The 19,745-nt window shown below is 35.2% G+C and overlaps 1 protein-coding gene across 1 annotated transcript in view; it reads left to right on the forward strand.

The window, feature by feature from the left end:
• STYX (serine/threonine/tyrosine interacting protein) overlaps positions 1-18,258 on the forward strand; it is a 41,361-nt gene extending 23,103 nt beyond the window's left edge. The window contains exons 5-11 of the mRNA XM_026000682.2: positions 3,037-3,097; positions 3,530-3,566; positions 3,956-3,995; positions 4,088-4,138; positions 5,848-5,920; positions 12,704-12,797; positions 14,605-18,258. Of these exons, the coding sequence (XP_025856467.1) occupies positions 3,037-3,097; positions 3,530-3,566; positions 3,956-3,995; positions 4,088-4,138; positions 5,848-5,920; positions 12,704-12,797; positions 14,605-14,678 (430 nt within the window). The 3' untranslated portion in view covers positions 14,679-18,258. The remainder of the gene's footprint in view (positions 1-3,036; positions 3,098-3,529; positions 3,567-3,955; positions 3,996-4,087; positions 4,139-5,847; positions 5,921-12,703; positions 12,798-14,604) is intronic.
• The last annotated feature ends 1,487 nt before the right edge of the window (positions 18,259-19,745 follow it).

Consider the following 19,745-nt stretch of genomic DNA (forward strand, 5'->3'; position numbering starts at 1 on the left):
TCTGGGATGCTAGAGGGGCATATTTTTTACTGCAAATATTTTTATACTGCTAGAATTTTTTACCATGTGTATACATTTTTCAGTTAATAGACACTTACTTTAAAAAAGGAATATCTAGGGCAGCCCTGGTGGCTCAGCAGTTTAGCGCCACCTTCAGCCCAGGGCCTGATCCCTGGAGTCCCAAGTCGGGCTCCCTGCATGGGGCCTGCTGTGCCTCTTTCTCTCTGTGTGTCTCTCATGAATAAATAAATAAAATCTTTAAAAAAAAAAAAAAAAGGAATATCCAGGGGCACGTGGGTTAAGTATCTGCCTTCAGCTCAGGTCATAATCCTGGAGTCCCAGGATAGAGCCCCATATTGGGCTCTGTGCTCAGCAGTCTGCTTCTCCCTCAGCCCCCCTCCTCCACTTGTGTACTGTCTCTTGCTCGCTCACTCTTAAATAAAATATTTAAAACAAACAAGGAATGTCTGCATTCTAAAATTAGATTTAATTTTTTTCTAATTATAAAAGACCTCCATATTCTTTATAGATATTTTAGAAAATACAGATTGATGCCAAGAAAAATATAAAATCATCCCTAATTCCACAACCGAGAGGAAACACTTCAGTTAACATTTTGGCATATTCCTTTTAAATCTTAACCCTATTATACATGTGTATTATATCTACACTTATATAGACTGAACATATATTAAAAATAATGCCATATTTTAAATGGCTATACTAGACATTTCTAATTTATATAGTTTTTGTTTTTAGTATCAAAATGTCCTAGGTACAGCTTTTTTTTTTTTCCTTTTTAAAAATCTATTTATTCATGAGAGACAGAGAGAGAGGCAGAGACATAGGCAGAGGGAGAAGCAGGCTCCTCACAGGGAGCCTGAAGCAGGACTCAATCCCGGATCCCAGGATCGCGCCTTAAGCTGAAGGCAGATGCTTAACTGCTTAGCCACCCAGGCATCCCACAGCTTTTTTATCCTAGTGGAAAAACCCTTTGTCCTTAGGTTCAGAATATTGAATTATAGACTGGTAATTCTGCTAATAGTTTTGTTTTTGTTTTTTAAAGATATTATTTTATCTTTTTATAAATATTTTATTTATTCATGAGAGACATAGAAGGCAGAGACTTAGGCAGAGGGAGAAGCAGGCTCCACGCAAAGAGCCCGAAAAGATTTTATTTTTAAGTAATTTGTACACCCAACGTCGAGTTCAAACTCACAACCCTGAGATCAAGATCTGAGCTGAGGGATGCCTGGGTGGCTCATTGGTTGAGTGTCTGCCTTTGGCTCAGGTTGTGATCCTGGGGTCCAGGGATTGAGTCCCTTATCGGGCTTCCTGCAGGGAGCCTGCTTCTCCCTCTGCCTATGTCTCTGCCTCTCTCTGTGTGTCTCATGAATAAATAAAAATAAAAATTTTTTTTTAAAGATTTATTTATTTATTTATGATAGACATAGAGAGAGAGAGAGAGGCAGAGACACAGGCAGAGGGAGAAGCAGGCTCCATGCACTGGGAGCCCGACGTGGGATTCGATCCCGGATCTCCAGGATCGCGCCCTGGGCCAAAGGCAGGTGCCAAACTGCTGCGCCACCCAGGGATCCCAAAAATAAAATTTTTAAAAAAGGGACACCTGGGTGGCTCAGTGGTTGGGCGTCTGCCTTTGGCCCAGGGCGTGATCCTGGGATGCTGGATCGAGCCCCACAATTGGGCTCCTTGTGGGGAGCCTGCTTCTTATCTGCCTGTGTTTCTGCCTCTCTCTTTCTCTGTCTCATAAATAAATAAATAAAATCTTAAAAAAAAAAAAGATCTGAGCTGAGATTAAGAGTTGGATGCTTGACTGACTAAGCCACCCAGGCTTTCCAACTGCTAACAGTTTTTAATATTCAACATGACATGTAGTAGAATATTTTAAGATTGACTCTGAATTAACTTTTTTTTCCCTGTAATTTAGCCTACATAATCACTTTAGGAAACAGTCATTGTCAGAATCCTTTTGGGTTTTACATTGGATTGTCCTTGGATACTGAGTTTCAGCTTCTCTGTGATAAGCTCTGAATTTATTGAAATTGTGACAACCTAAATGATTACTTTAGTACATAAATGATCACTAAAGAACTGTAATTTTTAAGGCAATATTGACTTTAAGAATTAATTTTGAAACTTAGTTAAATATTATAGTTGTATTACTAAACTGGTGGTCTGGATAAGTTAGAGAGGGAAGTTTTTCACAAAATAAAATAAGCCTAGCATATTAATGATGTCTTCTTATTGGTGTTTTCCAAAAAACTACAAAATTGTAGGACAAGTGGTTTTTTTAGTGGGTTTTGCCCTACTGAAGGTTAGTTCAAGCAATGGATGTTTGACTCATGGCTCCCTTAGACTTCTATTTTGCTTACCTTCTTCTCTTTCAGAGAAAGGGTTGTTGTGCTTCTTCGGAATTGTCCTCAGTGGCATTGTGAGGAGGGGTCACAGGGCTACTCAAATAAGAATCTTCTAGTCTATGGGGAAGTTAGTAGAAATAGAGTAACAATAAAGAATACAAACAGGGGATCCCTGGGTGGCGCAGCGGTTTGGCGCCTGCCTTTGGCCCAGGGCGCGATCCTGGAGACCCGGGATCGAATCCCACATCAGGCTCCCGGTGCATGGAGCCTGCTTCTCCCTCTGCCTGTGTCTCTGCCTCTCTCTCTTTCTCTCTGTATGACTATCATAAATAAATAAAATTAAAAAAAAAAAAAGAATACAAACAGTTTTTGTCTTTTTATTCCAGGTCCACTCTGATCTAGAGGAAAGTTTTCTTCCTGTCATTTTTCAATTTTAACCAGATAGATTTTTTTAATGTAAAAATATCAGAAATGTTAACTTATTTAAGGCTTTAAATGCTATGCGTTTAAGCAGTATACAAACTATGACCAAGGTCTTGGGAATATGATGCTTTGAAAGTTGTTTCGCATTATTTTCATGGTTGTCAACAAATTTTGAAGTTTTTTGTGTGTAGAGTTTTGTCTGAAAGTGTGCTTATCACAGAATATTCTATTTCAGATATTTAGTCTTGGACATTGCAGATAATCCAGTTGAAAATATAATACGTTATTTTCCCATGGTAAGTATCAAATATTTTATTATCACTTACAATTTATGATTTGTCTCAATTATGGTTCTAAAAATTTGTAATAGGGATCCCTGGGTGGCGCAGCGGTTTGGCGCCTGCCTTTGGCCCAGGGCGCGATCCTGGAGACCCTGGATCGAGTCCCACATCGGGCTCCCGGTGCATGGAGCCTGCTTCTCCCTCTGCCTGTGTCTCTGCCTCTCTCTCTCTCACTGTGTGCCTATCATAAAAAAATAAAATAAATAAAATAAAATAAAATATAAAAATAAAAATTTGTAATAGTTGCATTTGTAGCCTTTTGGAAATTCTTGAATTAAGGCAATATTAATATGAGTCATCAGTAAATTTTTTCAATATATTTTGTTTTACTCTGTTTTATGCTTATGCTAATCCACTTTTTCTTAAAACACACTGTCTTGCCTTCAGACTAAAGAATTTATTGATGGAAGCTTACAAACTGGAGGTAAGTAATATTTTCTTAGTGTTCATTTTTGGATTATGTGTCATAGTTAATTTTTTAGTTAACATTTGTCTTAAGTGCAGTATATGGAGGTTGCAATTGTATGTAATAGACTATTCCCAAATTTGTATTTTCCCAACTCCTTGTTTCATTTGGATAGGCTTTCTTAAATATCCCTATAAGTATTTTCGAATTTTTGAGTCAGCTTTGAATCCCTTGAATTTCAAAGTTAAATTGTAAAGTTCGAAAGTTAAATAAATATCGAAGTGATTTGTATAAAATATAAAATGTTTAAGAAAAATTTATCTTACTATCTTATTTATCTTATTAGTATTATTTTAGTTGCTGAGTTAGATGTTTTTTTGTGAGAATAACTATTTCTTATTTTTCAGGAAAAGTTCTTGTCCATGGAAATGCAGGGATCTCCAGGAGGTATGAAGTTAAAGATTATTTTTCTTTCTCTAGCATTTAATTAATGAGCTCTGTTTTCTATTTTTTTTCTAAAATTTTTTCCCCCTCTTCAGTGCTGCCTTTGTTATTGCGTACATTATGGAAACATTTGGAATGAAGTACAGGTAAGAAAGTACTCTGAAACATAGCCATTTTTTTTTTTTTTATAGCCATGTTTAAATTCTCATTAAAATGAAGCTTAATTGAAAGTTTGGGAATTTGCAATTGATATCCTGATTTTTTTTATCTATTTATGTTGATTAGTCAGGCTCTTGTATCCCACGATTAATTAGCCTCTTAACCTTTGTAGCTTGTCCACCTATGTATATATCTACTTAGGCTAACATTTTGTGGTTTTGGGGAGTTAGTGCTAACTGTTGTTAAGAAGCCAAGGTAGTTATATTTGAAAATAATTATGGAAAACTATTTGCTGCTAGAGAATTGTGTAGTCCTAGTTTAAAAACTTAGATGCAGATATTATTTCTTCCCTTGCTTAAAAGGCTAATTTATTATGTTTTCCTTTAACGGCAATTGGATAAAAAATTACCTAGAAATTGTTTCAGGTTCTTTCACAATTCAATGTAGTCTTTCTTAACCAAAATCAGCTTTTCCAAGCGTATTGCCTAGATAAAAAAGAGAGCCCTGAAATAAATGCCTGACCATTGTACATTGTTTCCTTTTTTTAAGTGTGTCTTGTACAAGTTAGAAATCTTGTAATCATTGGCAATTCCTTGTCTTTCACTCCCCATCTCCCAAATTTATCATTACTAATCCTCTTTTGTATCCTAAAATATACCTTGAATCTGTCTCTTATCTTTCTCTTTATCATCATTTAATCCCCTAATCGAAGCTCCAGTCACGTCTCTCTTGGGCTTTATCAATGGTAGTCTTCTTAGTGGTTTCATGTGTTCTCTCCTTCTCCAGTGTTTTTTCCCCCCACGCTACAGTCAGAATGATCTTTTCAAAAGATAAATCTGATCAAATAATCACCTTATCCCAAAAAGCTTTCAGAGATTTCTGTTCCTTAATAATTCTTATCATGGCCAGTGAAACTTTGCATGATGTGCCTGTATCAACCTTTACATCATTATACCATTTTCCTTGTTCCTCTTATTTGAGCTGTATTCAGCATTGGATCAATATTCCTGGCACACAGTATACACTCAAATGTTTGTTTAGTTTGTTTGGTATCCTTTAAGTTTAGATTTTGATAGAGGGTTGGCTTAAAAGTATCAGTTAATATTATTTGAATACAAATGCTTTATTTAATTGAAAAAGATTAGTGCTCGGTAGACTATGTTTATATATTCTCTTTATTATTTGGTGTCTTGATAGTAATAGTGAAAATAGCTTCCATATATCGAGTCTTTGCTATGTGCTAGGTATTATTCTAAGCTCTTTTATCTCATTTAAGTTTTACAACAAAACAAGGAAGTAGATATACTTTTCCTTGTCTAACAGTGATAATATTTTGAGCACATACTATGTAATAGATGCCATATCAGGTGCTGTAAACCTTTTATCATGCATCTCACAATAGCCCTCCAAGGTAGGAATTTTTATAATCCTCAATTTACAAATAAGAAAAAGCTTAGAAAGTTCAGCAGTTTCCCTTAGAACACAAGCTGGTAAACAAAGGGATGGTGATATTTCATCTCCCCATGCTGTTGATTTTTCTACTACAACTCACTACCTCTCTGTAGTATAAGCCTTATGATTATGATTTCCTGCTTAGGTAAATTTTCGGGTAAGTTCCTATTTTAGGTAAATTCTGAAAATTGAGATTAATTCATGAAATAATACCATCACCTTAGTTTTCTTTTTTTGTTTTCAGAGATGCATTTGCTTATGTTCAAGAAAGAAGATTTTGTATTAATCCTAATGCTGGATTTGTCCATCAACTTCAGGTAACTTCTCTCTTTCTCCTCTTTAAAGTAATCGGAAAGTAGTGTAATTAAAATCTTACGTCCATGTAATTTAAGTGTAGAATTTATTTTTAAAATTTTATTTATTTTTTAAAGATTTTGTTTATTTGAGAAGAGAGAGATAGTTAGAGCCTGAGTAGGGGATGGGGAGGGGGAGAAGCAGGCTCTCTGCTGAGCCCACTCGAGGCTGGATCCCAGAACCCTGAGATAATGACCTGAGCCGAAGGCAGACACTTAACTGACTGAGCCACTCAGGCGTCCCTAGAGTTTACTTTAAATATTAAAAAATTACCATAGTCAGGGGCTCCTGGGTGGTTCATCTGGTTGAGTATCTGACTCTTGGTTTCAGCTCAGGTCGTCATCTCGGGGTCGTGAGATCAAGTCCCATGTCAGGCTCCATGCTCAGTGTAGAGTCTGCTTGAGATTCTCTCTCCCTCTCCCTCTGTCCCTCCCAATCATGCTCTCTTTCTCTCTCTCTCTCTCTCTCTCTCTCAAATAAAGAAATCATCTTTAAAAAAAATGACCATAGTCAAATTTCATTTATTTTTCCTTTTAAGTAATCTCTATACCCAGTATAGAGCTCAGATTCATGACCCTGAGATCAAGAGTCTCATACTTCTCCATCTGAGCCAGTCAGGCAACCCCTAATTTGATTTTTTATTCAAGTTCACATTTCCAGGTATTTTCTTTCTTTTTTAAAGTATTTTCTTAAAAGCTGCCATTACTGTGACAAAAGGGTTAAAGGCATATCGTTAAATGTAAGAGAAAATAATTGATGTTAGAAATTTTTCAGTTTTTTCTTTTTTGATTACACAGATAAGAATATTGACTCTAAGTATACTATATGTAGCAGCATTTATAATCTATTTTATATGTGTTTCCTTTTCCATGTTTCAAATTTTATTGGTGCCTAGAAGATGCACTAAAAAGACAGTAAGATATACCTGTGAAGTATCTGTTTAAACTAAGTTTATTTAATTTTTTCCAAGAACGAAAATCAGATTGAAGAATGTCCTCTGGCTGATTCTATCCAGTTATGCAGGAATAAATCTCACATTGAGAGACATCAAGAGCATTACAAAAAAAAAAAAAAAAAAGAGCATTACAAAATGGACTGTCTTAGGGGTACCTGGGTGGCTCATTTGGTTAAGTATCTACCTTTGGCTCAGGTCATGATCTTGGGGTCCTGGGATCAAGCCCCTCATTGGGCTCCCTGATCAATGGGGAGTCCACTTCTCCCTCTCCCTCTTCCCTACTTGTGCTCACTTTCTCAAATAAATAAAACCCTTAAAAAAAATTAATGAAATGGATTGTCTCAGTTACCAAACTACAGGGTTTTTTGTTTTGTTTTGTTTTTAGTTTTTATTAGTTTTTACTTCATTTAAAACAGAAAGTGATATGTCTGACTTTAGCATGTTTATGTAAAATGTTTTTGTTCCTTTTTAATTGTATTATGTAAAACTAGAATTTATAAGTTTCTTTGCCTTTTAACCCTGTTGTTTAAAAACATTGTCTTTTTTTTTTTTAAAAAAACATTGTCTTTTAAAATTGATTTTTGTATTTGAAAAAGTAACATATACACATTTAAAAAATACAGTATATATACAAGTCTAATTGCATAATATATTTAATTGCATGTGTATATATGCATACATATATATGCATCACAACTTATATATTGATTCCTCATACATAAACCTTTTACTTTATTTTTTTAAAGATTTTATTTTTTTATTCATGAGAGACACAGAGAGAGAGAGAGGCAGAGACACAGGCAGAGGGAGAGAAACAGGCTCCATGCAGGGAGCCTGATGTGGGTCATGCCTTGGGCCGAAGGCAGGCGCTTAAACCACTGAGCCACCCAGGGATCCCACATAAACCTTTTAGATAGTCTCTAGCCTTTAATGATTTAACAATATTGGGGAAAATAAACTAGTAGGTATATTTTGTTTACATGTGCAAATACACCTGTAAGATAAATATGTAAAGTGGAATTGCAAGGTAAGGGGTATTTGAAATTGATGTTACCAAATAGTCTTTCAAAAGGCTGAAATAGTGTAAGACCCCCAGGAAACAGTATCTCTTTCCTAGTAGTTCCCATTCAGTAACAATAGCCAAAAGTATTTTAACAGATTTTCTGATCATTGTCATCATGGTGGTGAAAGTGGTGATTCCTTTGGTTTGTTCATTCTTCTATCAGATTTTTATGTTTTTCTCATTGGTTTATAAGAGCTCTTTCTATATTAAGGAATGTCTTTAGCCAACTGGTTTGAAATGCCATTTTTATTATATACCAAACTCTGATCTATACTTGGGTCTGTTTCTGGACTTTGAATTCTGTTCCATTGCTCTGTTTAATGCTGCAACTGTATCAAACCATTTTAAGTACTGTGATATTATATAATTAACTTATGGCATAGCTCAAGATTCCCTCATTAATGTTCTTTCTAGAATTTTCCTGGCAAGTTCTTAGCATTTATTTTTTGGTGTGAACTTTTCTGGAAAGAGCCCTATATTTTTTAAATTGCTACTATATTCACAGTTCAAAAAGAATTGACACCTTTACATTTTTAGTCTTCCTCTCCAAGATTCCATTTATTCAAATCAGTTTCTGTGTCCTTTTGTGTTTTAAAGTTTTCTTTGTGTAGAACATATTTATTTCTTATGAAATTTATAGTATCCTGTATTCAGCACATACTCAGCTCTGTAGGCAGAATCTTTTTTTTTTTTTTTTAATTTTTTATTTATTTATGATAGTCACACAGAGAGAGAGAGAGAGGCAGAGACACAGGCAGAGGGAGAAGCAGGCTCCATGCACCAGGAGCCTGATGTGGGATTCGATCCCGGGTCTCCAGGATCGCGCCCTGGGCCAAAGGCAGGCGCCAAACCGCTGCGCCACCCAGGGATCCCTGTAGGCAGAATCTTATTATGAGAAGTTATTCCTCTACTTAAAAGACAAAGGCCTTATTTACAGTGGTTTGTAAATCCCTACGTTATGTAGTCCCTTACCTCTCTATTCTCAGGTCACACTGACCTTCTTGTAATTACTTGAAAATACTATGCATGTTCTCATCTCAAGGCACTTGCCTGTATCTCTTCACATCTAGAATGTGTTTCTCCAAATATCTGCATGACTTGTTTCCTTAATTTTCTTTTGACTGTATTGCTGCAATAGCTTCCTAACAGGTATACCCACCTCTACCCTTACCCCCCAATCCCTACAAGTCGAAAGAAAATACTAGTTTGGACCAAAATGGTAGGGGAAGAGGTGAGAAGAGGGCACATTTTGGATTTGACTGTATAGCTGACAGGATTTGCTGATGGATTGGATATGAAGAGAGGAGATTAGAATGAATCTAGTCCTCTATGGAAGATGTGGAAGAAACTGCATGAGAAGGTTTACAGGGAGTAAAATCAAGGTCAGTTTTGGTCAGATTAAAGGGCTGTTAGACAGTAGGCAGTTTTATAAGTTCACAGTTTACGGGGAAGAACCATATATTTAAGGAATATCAGTATGTAGATGCTACTGAAAGCCCTGAAACTGGGTGAGATCACTAGGGGAGTGTGGATAGAGAAGAATTTCCAAAACAGATCCTAACGCACTCCAACATATAGAGGGTGGGGAGATGAGGAATTAATAGAAGAGATGAAAAAGAATGGCCAGTGAGATAGGAAAAAATCAGGGTGGCTTGTTGTTTGGGAAGTCAAGTGAAGAAAGTGTTTGAAGAAGTAGGGAATGGGAGTGCCTGGGTGGCTCAGTTGGTTAAGCGTCTGACTCTTGATTTCTGGTCATCTCATAATCTCACAGGTCATGAGATTGAGCCCTGTGTCAGGCTCTGCATTCAGCGGAGTCTGCTTGAGATTTCCTCTCTCCCCTGCCCCCCTAAAATAAAATAAGTAAAATAAAATATCAATCTTTTTTTTAAATAAAATATCAATCTTTAAAAAAAAAGTGGGGAAGGAACCACTATTTCAAAAGCTGATAATATATAAGATACAGGCTGAGAATGGACATTCGGTTAGGAACATGAAGTCCTTGGTGTCCTTGACAAACAGGTTTTGTGGAAGGGGAAGGGTAAACATTGCTCAGAGCTTAAGGGAAAATGGGAAGAGAGGAATGTAAATAGCAAGAATAGATGATTCTAGGAATTCTACTTTGAAGGAGAAAATGGAAAGGACAGTAGCTAGAGAGGAAACGGGTTACTAAGGAGGATTTTATTTGTTTTCTAAAATGGTAGGAAATATGGCATGTTTGCTATTTGGAACAATCCAGGAGAAAAGAGAAAATTACTATTACACTGGAATAGTGTGGTCTGTTCTCGTTGTTGATTCTGTTATATTCATTATTTCTATGGTTTTATTTTTTTCTCCCAAGTTCTGATAGTTGGTATGTCATCTTTTTAATTGTTATATTTCTTCCATGAGTCCTTTTATTTCTTCTTTGAACTCACATCAGAAATGCCATATTCTCATTGATTTCATGGAGAATTAATCATTTTCATCTGCTTCATGGTGTGATTTTCATGCAATGCTCTTCATAGGACTTTTCACTATAATGTTGAAATAGTTTTTTTCCCCTTGTGCCATCTTTATGCTAAAACCTGCAGTGGTTCCTTTTTGATTATTGGTGATCTTTGTACTGGAAGTATTCTTAGAACAGCTATTTGCCCAACAGTAAAGTTGTGGGAGAGGAACCTGGGTAATGGTTGGGGAAGGCAAAGAGCTTAAGTTTTCTCACTTGTCTTGGAAGACTTTCCCACCAACACTTTTTTCTGGTGGTTTAACTTAGTAAGAAGCAGAGTGCCCCTTATGTCACAGGTTTTTCTTGTTTGTATTGATAAACATGGCATGCACATTAAAGCCATCCAGGGGAATCTAACTTAAACCAATTAAATGAGAATCACTGGGGGTGGGATTTGAGCATATATGTATTGTAAAATTCTCAGGTAATCCTCAGGTACAGCCAGGCTTGGGAATTACTGTTTTAGTCTATTTTTAGCTAAGATCAGATACTTCGCTACATACAACTCAGTTTCTCTTCCATCTTATTATACATATACCTGCCTTTTGCAAAATGGCATGAAATGTCGGCATTAACATTTTCCTCAGTATGCCATACCTCATCCCCACAGCCCACTCATATTTCCTATCATACTCTACAAGGGCTTGTTTTATCTTAAAACTACCACCTTTGGGCAGCCCTGGTGGTGCAGCGGTTTGGCGCTGCCTGCAGCCTGGGGTGTGATCATGGAGACCCTGGATTGAGTCCCACGTTGGGCTCCCTGCAAGGAGCCTGCTTCTCCCTCTGCCTGTGTCTCTGCCTCTCTCTCTCTCTCTCTCTCTCTGGGTCTCTATGAATAAATAAATAAATAAAATCTTAAAAAAAAAAAAAACGAACCACCACCTTTTTTGGGAGCACTTTAAAGTGTACCCATTCTGCTTGATTTCTGGAGTCTGGCATCTTGTGTGCCTAGCTTGGTCTGGTTCCATTGAAAAAATAAGGGTTTTTTTTGTGAAATATAATACACATATAGAAAATGCATAAAATGTAAATAAACATCCATGTAAATACCATCAGGTCAAGAAATTGAACATACACCAGGACCCCTTGTGTTACAACCCGTTTCCAACCACTAACACTCTTTCTCCTTTTGTAAAGGTAACCTCTATTCTGACCTATTTGGTAATCCGTTCTTTATTTTTCATTCTTCTCATATTCAGGGTTATGGATGTTTCCTACTTTGATCAAATAAGGAGATCTCTATTTCTTGTTTTCTTGAAGGGGAGAGGGATAGAAGTGCTTTTATTCTTCCATCTTTGGAAGTAGAGGACTATTAAATTTAAGGAAGTAGAAAATCAAATATATTTGAATCCATTAAGTGGCTTATTACTCTAATTTTTAAAATATTTTACAACTGTATAACATTTTATCTTTATTGAACTTCATTTTATTTTTATCATTTTTTGGGTTTGGGGGATGTGTGTGTGTGTGTGTGTTTTAACAGAGGAAGTTAGAGATCATATAGCTAAGACCCAGTGGCAGAAAACAGATAACTGCCTGACTAGCAGTTCAGTGTATGACACCCTAGTGCAAGTTGTTAATGTGGCTTGATTTATAGTTTTGTCAGTAAATGTGAAAATATGAGAGAGGAATTTTATTTTAATTTTTTTATGATAGGAATTTTAAACTTGCATTTATTTCTCTTTTAAAAATATGTATTTGGGCAGCCCCGGTGGCTCAGTGGTTTAGTGCCACCTTCAGCCCTGGGCGTGATCCTGGAGACCTGGGATCGAGTCCCACATGGGGCTCCCTGCATGGAGCCTGCTTCTCCCTCTGCCTGTGTCTCTGCCTCTCTTTCTCGCTCTCGCTCTCTGTTTCTCGTGAATAAATATTTAAATAAATAAATAAATAAATAAATAAATAAATAAATAAATAGTTTCTCATGAATAGTCTTTAAATAAAATATGTATTTATTAGAGAGAAAGTGCATGGCAAGAGTGTTGGGGGGTGGGACAACCAGATTCTGCACTGAGTGTGGAGCCTGACGTGGGGCTCCATTCCACAACCCTGAGATCATGACCTTATCTGAAACCAAGAGTCAGCCACTTAACATACTGAGCCACCCAGGCATCCCTAAACTCTTTGAACAGTATGGCACCAAATTTTTCAGTATAAACTAAGAATACAAATAATGTACACATTAATCACTGTTTTGGGTACCCAAGAATTTAAATGTATATTCAAGTTAATTAAATCTTTTTTAGGAATATGAAGCCATCTATCTAGCAAAATTAACAATACAGATGATGTCACCACTGCAGATAGAAAGGTCGTTATCTGTTCATTCTGGACCTACAGGTAAGGATTTTTGTATTTTAGAGAGGGTTGGGGAGAAGGATGATGGTATGAAGGGTAGAAAGCATCTTTTGCTCTTTATAAGTTATACTGAACAATCTAAATTGTTTAGAAAACTTTGGGGAGACTTAATTGGATTCACACAATAATTGCAAATTTTAATTTTATAATGAATCCATGTGTATTATATTGAGTTTCTGCTGTGTGTATACCATTGTACCTGGTTAATAGAATATGCTGGCTGGAAGATCAAACTTCTACTTAAGTCTTTAAATAGTATAACTGCTATAAAGATTAAAATAATAAGAGGGATCTGGAGAAGGGGCTCTAAGTACACTCAGGTGATCTTATTAAAAATAAAAGGTGATTAATAAATGAAAGGATTTCTCAGGTTAAGTAGGTTGACTACTATGAGCTACTCCAATTTTTCTCTTGTAATTAGTATTTCAATCCCTTCTCCTTTTCTTCCTTATGCTTGTCAGAGCACTTCTTCCCCTATTTTCAAAGTTAATGATCCAAGCATGCTTTCAAAATATTTTAACTTCTGTCTTCTTTTCTAAGACCTTGCTACCTTTGTTTATCTCTTTTTTACTCAGTCTCATTCTATTTCAGGTCAATATTGGCCTCCCAAACTCTCACTTGGTCTATTCTATACATTGTGGCCAGATTTATTTTTACAAAAGATAGTTCTGATGTATTTTTCCTGTACAAAAGCCTTCACTGGCTTAAATCCTTCAGAAGAAAACCTAGAGTGTTAATAGTAAGTAAGGTGCTTCTGGATCTTGGTATCTCTCAGTGTTCCTCTTTATATAAGCACTCCAGAAAGCCAAACTACTTGATGGTTTCATTTTGTCTTTTTTCTCCTCCTAGAATGCACATTCAGTCTTTCTACCCTTAAAAACTTAGTTCATGTTAGATCTCCTCAAGAGAAATGATGATTAACTTCATCTTCCTCCAATCCCTAGTTATTCGGAACTCCTATAGAGCTTTATTTATACCTCCTCACTTTCTACTTTGCATTAGTTATTTATGCCTCATACCTCTTTTAGAATGCAAGTACAGCACTGCATCTGAAATTTAGCTATAGCAGCCGTATTATCTGCTGCAAACCATCCTTTCTCCCAGCTCTAGACCTGTTGGTAACAAAACCACAGCTTTCAATGGAAAAATTTTCAGCAGTGTCTATGAAAGCAAAAAAGATAATCTACAAAATAAAATTGTCCAATGTAAAATTAATCTCTTATATTTTATGTTCTAAGTCATAGGCTCTGGTGCCTAAAGGTAACCAAACATTTAAGTACCATTATTTCCTTTAAAATTCTATTTTAGGGGTGCCTGGGTGACTCAATTGATTAAATGTCTGCCTTTGGCTCAGGTCATGATCCCAGCGTCCTGGGATGGAACCCACATTAGGCTCCTTGCTCTGTAGGGAGTCTGCTTCTCACTTTCCCTGCCGCTCCCTCTTTGTGGGCTTGCTTGCTCTCTGTCATTTGATATTGTCATTTTATATCATCTTTAAAATATATATTTTTTTCAAACTATTTTAAAAATGATTGTTATTAGTAATACTAAGACATAATTATAGTAATACCTAAGACATAATTAATTCTCACGACGGGAAATTATTCTGTCATGAAGATACAAAGTTGCTTAGTAATTTATAGCAAAAGGATTTGCTGACATTTCCTAAAAATTCAGTCTTGGAATTCTCGTAATGCATATACATGGTAACACTTTATGAAAATGAAATTTTACTAGCTCTGACATTCTCACAAATGAGTTCCCGTTATATTCATGCAATAATTTTTAGGCAGTTTGAAGAGAACACATGAAGAAGAAGAGGATTTTGGAAACATGCAAGTAGCGACTGCACAGAATGGCTGACTCAAGAGCAACATTATAGAGGATGTGAATTTCTATTTGGGAAGGAGAAAATACTAGAGCCAATAATAATGTAAAATGGTAAAAACACAAGTCTTTTTTTTTTTTTTTCCAATTACATGTTGCTTCTAGGTGTGTTTCTCTGCAACTTGTTGAGCAACATTTTAAGAAGATGTCGGACTTCTGCAATAGATGGCACTGGTTTTACTCCTTTTTTTCATTTCCTTTCCTTTCCTTTCCTTTTTTTCTTTCTTTCTTTTCTTTCTTTCTTTCCTTTTTTTTTTTTTTTTTTTTTTTTTACACTTTACAGTTTTATTATAAACAAGAATTTTGGACTTGCAAAGAGGTATTATTGCAATAATGCACTTTTCATACTTGAAATTTATTTGTATGATATAAAGTTATTACTTTAAACAAAATGCAAGTTAGGGGGGATTTGTTTATAAAATCTGGGTAATTTATAACAAGAATTTCCTAAAGTTTGCTAAAAATTCATTTTGTGTTCTATATATTACATTTAAAAAATAATTTTACAGTTGAATTTTATGATGGAACCTCTTATGGAAACATTAACATGCAGGAATCTGCCACATTTTTGTTTTAGTATAACTCAATAGCTTCATTACCCTTTTATTTTTTTAAACTTCTTAATCCATTATTAATCTTTGAATCATGACATTAGCTAACTCTTCTTACTTTAACATCCAAGTATTGCTTCCATTCATCTTATCTTCCTAATTTGTTTATTCTATAGAAAAAAAAAGTTTAATGAACAAAGGACGATGTTTTGCTTGGTAATACCAGATACTCAAAAAACAAGGAGTTTTAGACTTTCAAGTGACTTCCTTTTTTCCTTAAAAGCCAAATGTTGTTTGTTCCTTTTTAGAGTTGTTTAGCCCATTTTTCCTTTGTCCAAAATAGTTCTAAGTAGAATATATTAACTTATGTAGCACTATTTTTTTTCTAAATGAAGCCCAAAAAAGAAAAGTGCCTTGCATCAATAAAGAAAATAAAAACAACAAAAAAACAAATCTTCATGACCTTTAAATTAGTATATAGTACAAAGTTTAAACATTTTTCTGTAATTTCTTTTTAACTATAAATTAGTTAAGACAGAGTCTGAGGCTTAAAGAAACCTCAGTAAATTATTTGGAATATGGAACATTTACTCCTTCATTTTATGTTGTTTTAATGATTCTATGAGGTTGTTCTGGCTCAGGCAGCAGCTTTTCTTTGAAGATGCATTTATTGGGGAAAGTGGTTTGTGGGAAACTTCACTGTATTTAGTGTTTTAATTCTTTACATTGCGTTAATCCAGATGTCCCCCATAATTTGCATTAACAAAGTCACTTTATGGATCCTTTTAATTCTCCATATTTTTATTTATACATATAACAATTGTTCTAAGAAAAACATTTTTTCTATTTTAAGTATGCCATGAGGGAGGAGAGGAGTGTTTTTAACTTTTTATAGTTGATTTAGGGTAGCACAAACAAAACTCCTTTATATCTCACTTTTCTCAGTCCTCTCTTGAGGTGCTTTTTTGACGGGAATGATTTACATACATTCCCTTGGTACCAATAGGTACTATGCAAGGTAACCCATTACACCAAGTTACTTGCTTTGCTTTTCTCCCTACAGTGTAATATAATACCATAAGAGCTTTTTTCAATCCAGCATAGCAGGAAAGTGGAAATTAAAATAGAGTCAATTCCTGTTGACCCAGATGGTATTCCTTTTCTGATTCCCTTCCTTTCCCCCATTTTACTATCCTGACAACAGCCTATTATTAATCCCATTGTGATCCTGTATTCTTTTGTGTGATTAGGTCGTTTGGTGTGGTAGTTTAGTACAGTCAAGATTTGCATTGTGTTCAGAAATTCCACTTGGCAAAGTGCCAGATAACACAGCTTTCCTGTATGTAGATCACTATATAGGTCAGCAAAGATCTCTCTTGCAATCTAATAATCTATGATACTCCTTTATTCAGCAGAAACTCTGCTTAAAAGAATCTTCGTTATAGTACATTTAGGTTTTAAAATGAGGGAGTTAAGATTTTAAAAATTAGTTTCTTAAAGAGACATATCCTCTCTAGTACTTGGGCCAAAAATACAGATTTGGTCATTAATTTAAAGCTGGTAATTTTCCACTTTTTCTAACCACTGTAATTTTTATGTTGTCACTAAAGTGCCTGCCCAGCACTGTATATTAAAGACTGTCTCTTGAACACTAGGAAAAGGGACTATCATCTTATTGAGTACAGTACTAATGGGGACAAAACATGAAGTTTATTCTTTCATGTAAGCACCCCAAGTTTGTTTTACCCTGGATCCATTTTTACACCTAATGTTCAACTAGTTCTAGCTCTTCTAGTCTTCTATTTGGTTCCATTTCTGGAATTCCGTTATTTCTGTGGATATTTTGTGATAATTACCTATAATACAATTAACCAATCATGATTTATTTTCTACAATATTTGAATAATGTAGGAGTGTAGCACCCAATTTTAAGTATGCAATCTGGGCAAGGATTTAAAACAAATTGCAGCAAAAACAGGAAAACTGCTTTACTGTCCACTTTAAAAGTATGAAGCAAATATTGAAAATATTCAAACTGGAATGGCAGTATTCTTACCTTATTCGTTTGTGTTAATTTCATACTCATTGGGTGTTTAAACAGCAGTTATGTTTATTTGTATCTACTCTAAGGTGGAAATGTTAAACTGGGATAGCTTCTGCTACCAACTCTCAACTGTTTGACTTTTAGAGCAGAATATTTGTTTTGGGGGGGATTTTGTGCTTCATCTGAGTTTAGAAGTAATGTCAGAAAATGTTAAGCATGTCCTTTTTAAGAAAATATAAGGTTTCTAACTGTCTTATTACCATGGTAATTCAAGTGAATTAGAAATATTTAACTGCAATCTTGAATTATAAAGTTGGGGTGCACATATATATATACTTATATATAAGGATCTCAACTTGATGTAAAGTAAATGAGCAGTTACCTGGCGGATTTTTATTTTTTAATAACTGGTTTAATCCATAATTCCATAACAAACTTAGCTTCATTTCAGTATTTACTTTCTTTGTCCATTCAACAATATTCCAATATGGAAGTGATAGGAAATAGCTGAGAATTAATAAAAGATTTTATTTTACTTTTATTGATTAGAACGTTTATAGGATCTTTGAATGCTGGATTTTTTTGTCTTACCCATCCATGGCAGCTAAAAAAAAAAAAAATCAAAATATTCAGGTTTACATGTTAGCTCTCTCATAGGGAGTTGCCATACCTCACAGTTCAAAGTGTATTCTATAGATCAGTAACATTATACTGACATGTAATTGCAATTTACTATGCAGCAAAAATGATTCAAGAAAAATAATCTACAGTGTATATTTACCTTTGTACAGGCAATTGCTTAAGTTAACTCTGCTTTTAACATTTGTACTTGGATAAAATGCTTATGTATGTATAGGAATGTCACAGTGCAAGATGCTGCTAGCCCAGGCACAAAGTATTAAAATTATTTTGTGAAGACTGGTGGTTGTATTAAAACTGTTGTGCCATTATACCTCAAAAAGATTGAAATGCTCATTTGTATTCCTTATGCCTCAGAATTTTGGATTATTGTCTTTTAGGTATAAGTAACCCAGTTTTACTACCTCAGATTAAGGATGAATGAACACTGGACCTTGAGAAGCACTTAAGAGTATCTTCCAAAACACGGTGGTCACACACACAAAAATTATGGTCAGTAGTCCAGGCAAGGCCTGAATTTTAGCTCAAGAATATCTCTCAGGATTAGTTGAGCAGATTTGGAGTTAAAAGTGAGGGAATTCGTGTCTGAAGGAAAGGGTATATAAGTCATCCACAGAGCAGCTTCTAGCCCATTAAAAAAAAACTTGCTTTCACAGTACCACGTTCTGTTAGCCTACCTACATATTCTTCATCAAATCTAAGATGCTATCTCTGTAATTTTAGATATGACTAAAAGGGAAAATATTGTTGAATAAAATGGGGCAAGCCATTGATCATAAAATGCATCCTGAGGGACTCCTGGGTGGCTCAGTGTTTGAGCGTCTGCCTTTGGCCGAGGGTGTGATCCCAGGGTCCTGGATTGAGTCACACATTCACACATTGGGGCTCCCTGCATGGAGCCTGCTTCTCCCTCTGCCTGTCTCTGCCTCTCTCTCTGTCTCTCTCATGAATAAATAAATAAAATCTTTTAAATAAATAAAATGCATCTTGATTTCCGAAATGAGAGATCCAGATTTCCAAAATACTAGTGTAAAAAATGTGCATCCTACAATTATGGAAATGTAAATATACAAAATATCTGAGGCATAATAAAAATCACAACTGTCACTTCATTCTACCTTTTCAAAAGCAAAGTAATGCTTTAAAATGTGCATATATGGTTTACATGAAATGTTTTATGCAGTTTTCTGCACTCAAGGTTTACTCAATATGATTTAGAAAATTTTAAACCTACTCTGGCTAACTAAAGCTAAATATAGATCACCATTTTGCTCAATGACACAATTTTTATATAATGTACTTTGTAACTTTCCTATAGGAAGGACTTAAGACCTTAAGGACACTGGTTAAAGTGATTTATTTAAATACTAACTTTGTAGATAATTTTACTTCAGATTGTTCAGAAGTAAGGTAAAGCATTCAATTTTGCATTCTGTTAGGGATATTTTTTTTTTAATATGGATCTTAATTACCAGAATGTACCTAATAAAGCTACTGTCTGTCATGCTAAGGTTGTAGGACTCCTGAAAAGGCAAAACTAGCAGGTTTGTTGCTTTCACTAGAGACATCAATTCATATGCATAGGTCATTAGCAGGTAAGTAGTAAACTCTCTTGGTGAAGGGTTTTTGTTGTTTTAGACAGCCAACTTTAGCTTACTCCAATGGGAGAAATCTTAAATCCAGCTGAGGTAGGTTTGAGTCAGAGGGATTAAAAAGTGGTTGTCTTTACCTTCCCACTTAATTTACAAAAATCACACAAAACCGGAATCACTTATGAACCAGGATGTGACCTAAGACTCAAGAAAAACA

Source organism: Vulpes vulpes, chromosome 6, assembly GCF_048418805.1.
Source record: "Vulpes vulpes isolate BD-2025 chromosome 6, VulVul3, whole genome shotgun sequence".
NCBI classification, from domain to species: Eukaryota; Metazoa; Chordata; class Mammalia; order Carnivora; family Canidae; genus Vulpes; species Vulpes vulpes.